This window comes from Teleopsis dalmanni, chromosome 2, assembly GCF_002237135.1.
Source record: "Teleopsis dalmanni isolate 2A chromosome 2, ASM223713v2, whole genome shotgun sequence".
NCBI classification, from domain to species: domain Eukaryota; kingdom Metazoa; phylum Arthropoda; class Insecta; order Diptera; family Diopsidae; genus Teleopsis; species Teleopsis dalmanni.
This window is the reverse complement of record NC_051847.1, coordinates 45,916,017-45,920,438: the sequence shown is the minus strand read 5'-3', so window position 1 is coordinate 45,920,438 and position 4,422 is coordinate 45,916,017. Positions and strand designations below refer to the sequence as shown.

General features: G+C 27.6%; 1 protein-coding gene across 1 annotated transcript; it reads left to right on the top strand.

Annotated features, from left to right (window-relative positions):
• LOC119678682 (transcription factor collier-like) lies at positions 1-3,815 on the top strand (the record flags this gene model as incomplete). The annotated part of the gene is given in 2 exon segments (XM_038090653.1): positions 1-266; positions 3,470-3,815. Coding segments are annotated over 2 exon segments (358 nt in total), but the record flags the coding sequence as incomplete, so codon positions are not given.
• Between the last annotated feature and the right edge of the window lie 607 nt (positions 3,816-4,422).

Here is a 4,422-nt window from a genome sequence, read left to right as displayed (position 1 = left end):
TGGTGGTTCAACTGGTTTCAACTCTTACGCTGGTCAGTTAGCTGTTAGCGTACAGGATGGCTCAGGTCAATGGACCGAAGATGATTACCAGCGGGCACAGTCAAGTAGTGTTAGTCCTCGAGGAGGTTACTGTAGTAGCGCTTCAACGCCACACAGTTCAGGTGGTTCATATGGTGCTACAACAGGAGCTGCAAATGGATATGGTTCTACAACTAATATGGGTACGCTATCATCTTCACCAAGTAGCGTTTTTAATTCGACTTCGAGTAAGTACTGCGCAAAAAACATTTAACGCGATCCCGGTTCAATTCTATGACTTCTTTTAACATTATAAACTTCTCAATTTAATTTTATTTTGTTAAAATTTATTATTAACTGAATTTTTTTATTTTGTTATTCTTTTCTTTGCATGTAAAATCGACAAATTTTATTAATTCATTTCATATTGTATTACATATAAATATTCCTTCCTCTTGAGTTTTTTATTTACTTTTCGTTTAAACAACAAAAATACAAACAAAAATTTGAAATATTGAAAAACATCAAAAAAAAAAAAAATTATGTAAAACAAATATGCTCAGCTAGTGCCTTTTCGCCATTAATTTCAACAGTGTCGACGCCGTGGCATCAGGCCCTCGTACAACACCATCACACCCATCCTCATTATCCTCATCCACATCAACCATGGCACAATCCGGCAGTATCAGCAGCCACCGCAGCGGTCTAAGCTCGTGTGCCATTCCGTTACGTTAAGTTAAATGCCGATTCGAGTCTATCTGTGCATATACTACATATACAACGACAACAACAACCACAAAAACAACATAACCAAAAGGCAACAACAACAACGTTTAAATTCAAGAATGTCCTTAAAGAAAATCAACTGAGTTATTTTGAGTGAGGCCCCGTTTTGTATGAACCACAACATTCATCTGCCTCACCTGAAATTGATTTGAAGCACTCTCCAGCCGCATATAACACAACCATCCACACATTAAAATGGTATTTATAATTTGTTCCTTTTAATATACTTTTATTGATTTCATTATATTTATTTATTATTATTTTTGTATTGTTTTCAAATGCAAAATAAATATTATAAAAATTGTAACTGCAAAGAATAATCATGAAACCGATATTATTTTATTTATAATTAATTTAATATATGTTAACTGAATAATTGAAACTTACTATATAATATTAGGAATTCTCCTGATGAAGGCAAAAGCGAAATTGCCGAAATACGTATAGAAATATACTAAAAACAACGATAAAAATAAAAGTTAAAGTTCTGAAAAAACAAAACCGACTTTAAAATATATGTAGTTCTTCTGATCATTTATATACAAGGACTGTGAACCAAAAAATGTTTGGTTCAGTGTTTCGATACTCTGAACCATTGATTCGGTTTAAAGGTTAGTTTAGTTAACCTTCATATCAGCAATTCAGTTCAAAGTCATAATAGTTTGATATAAGGTCGGTTTAAAACCTCTCCAGTTCAAAGTAATTTCACAGCCCTGTTTTATAGTACTGTTAATAACATTGAGAAGAGAGAATTCATTAATATATTTTTTCGAGCTTATATTCAAACTACAGTTCTCTCAATCAGTTTTTCTCTTAGCTTTCAATGATATAAACCATTCTTTAATTCACTTTTATAGTATAATAGTAATCAGATGAATCATTTAAAGCTGTAGCTAAAGAAATGGTTGGATTTATGTTATATCCCTCTCAAGTATACATAACTATATATACTGTACATTAATTAAAATTATATAAAATCAATATAGAAAAAAAAATCTAAGAAAATGATTTACGAATATGGAATTAAATACAAGTAACCTCCAAAACCTCTGACGATGGGTATTTAACAATACTCGAAACAGCCAAAAAAATTCATGGATAGCCAAAAAAATCAATTAATTAAAATAATATAAAAAGATTTTTTATTGTTGTAGTTTACTACTTTTGGAAACCTCTCTATAAAATTACCTTGATGTTATATTCAAAGTATTTTAATGTTCTTTTTAATATTTCAAACCTTTCAAAATTGAAATCATGCTGAAATTTTATTTTTATAGCTTCAGTCCAAAATTTTAACAACTTACTTAATTTAAATTTAAAAAAACGTAAGATATCATAAATGAATCGAAAAGAACCCAAATAAAAATTAATATCTTAAAAACGGTCAACTTTAACTTAAAATTAATCAAAAAAATTAAGAGAAATATCAAAAAACATTACCTACTTATATAAACTGATAACAGAAGTATTCCTAGCACTGTAAAATATATATAATTTTACTATTTAATATATATTATATATCAAATATATTATTTGATACATATTATTCAATTATCAGTAGTTGGTAAGCCAATTATCCTCGACAAAGACCTTTTGACACTAAAAATGTTCTGCTCTACATCTCGGAACAGCTTGTCCACACAAACCTTCAAGTGGTGTACAATACTACTATCTGAGTAATACCATATTTCCACTGTTTGCTTAGTAAGTTACTTGAGTAACTTTAAGATTTTGTCGTTTCCATTGACATAAGTTACTTATTTCATGTGAAAGAGATTTTATATGCTAGAAAGTTCTTTGAAATTACAATGAAAGCTTCTGTTTTTTTAAATAAATTTCACTTAATAATATATTGCACAAAAAATTAAATATCATTATATATACATACATAACATTTCCATTACATATTCAATTAATAAAAACAAAGATTTTATTAAATACTTACTTCGTTTCTTTACAGCTCAGCTGTTGTTTGCTTACAATTTACATATTAAACATATAACACATATTTCAAATTTTGATGATTTTTCTTGAGGGAAATTTATTTTTAATGGTTGTATTCGACATTATACGCCTTAAATGGGCTGATTTATTGATAATGAGCTCATTTATATAAAAGCACTTTGTATGCTAAATCATTCTCATTAGTGACTGTAATGAGCAAAACCGCCTAAATGAGACAGTGTGTATTACAGTGTTATTACTTTTTTTAAAGTAAGTTAAAAAGCCAGAAGCTCTTTATATGTTTAACGAATCTATTTAGTCAGTTACACTTACTTTAATGAAGCAGTGGAAACATACTTCAACTCTAAGAAGTGAACTACAACAATAAATTCTTTTTCATTACATATTCTGATGTTAGAATAAATTGTTGTTGTTGTTATAACTCTTTTAAAAATGCTGAAAGCAGGCTTTTTTTAAGTTTCTTTTCTGATAGAATAGATGCGACGTAAACCCGACAGCTCATAGAGTCTTAACATCATTTGCTCTGTTAGTTAAGACTAAAATAAATCCGTCAAAAATCATAGCTACGCCATCTCTCAGATCAGTTCATAAAGCTTAAAAATACTGTTTGTATATTAAAATTATTTATGAATTCCATACAATTATGTATATACAAATATACTATTATAATAATAATATTTTCACTTTTATATAATTTCAGGAATGAGCAGCTTGAGCTTTAACCCATTTGCTCTGCCCACTTGCAATACACAAGGTTACAGCACGAGTCAACTGGTTACTTCATCCAAATAATATTACTATTAATTGGCAGAAGACCAAACGGAATCAAAATAACGCAGTTGTAAAGGAATTATCCCGAAATAAAAATGAATACTCATAAGAAGTATCTCTTATACCCATATCATAATGGACATATCCTTAATATCCTGTTGCTTTCCTTATTAATTACATTAACCAAGTTAATGAATTATTAAAGCGTGCAATATTCGATGTAAAAATTAAAATTAATGTTTCGTAGCTGTAATTTGTGTAAAGGAAAAACTAATCATGCACAAACCACACATCACTCAAATAGATGTGTTTTTCTATATAAAAGAATTTTGTAAATATGTATTTAATATTATATAAAAAAAAACATAAAACATTACTAATATTATTATCTCGTATCTTACCAAAAATATTGTATACGAAATTTCCTTAGCAAAAATTTTTTAAATCTTAAATCACTTATAAGCAAAAATGCTATCTTATATACAAAAATAAAAAAATATATAGAATATTTCAATAAAAAAAAAAAAAATGTCATATTGAACACACAAACTGAAGGAAATACTTAAAAATTATTAATAAAAAAAATGCTAACATATCACAAAATTCGAAATTCAATTTTAGGCAGAACATTAATAAAAATTAAATAGATTAAATCAAAACTAAAGAAATGCTATTATAATCATATATAGTAAAAGTAAGCTAAGTATAAAATCAAAAAAAAATATTAAACAGATTTTTGACATTGTTGTAATCACACACACACACAGAAATTTTTATTATATGTTAGTTTATTTTAAAGTCAAATAAGAAAAAAAATATTACTCCCAACAATAAAGATTATAAATACAGGTTTTCATGTAATACAGGTCAAAAGAACACAAC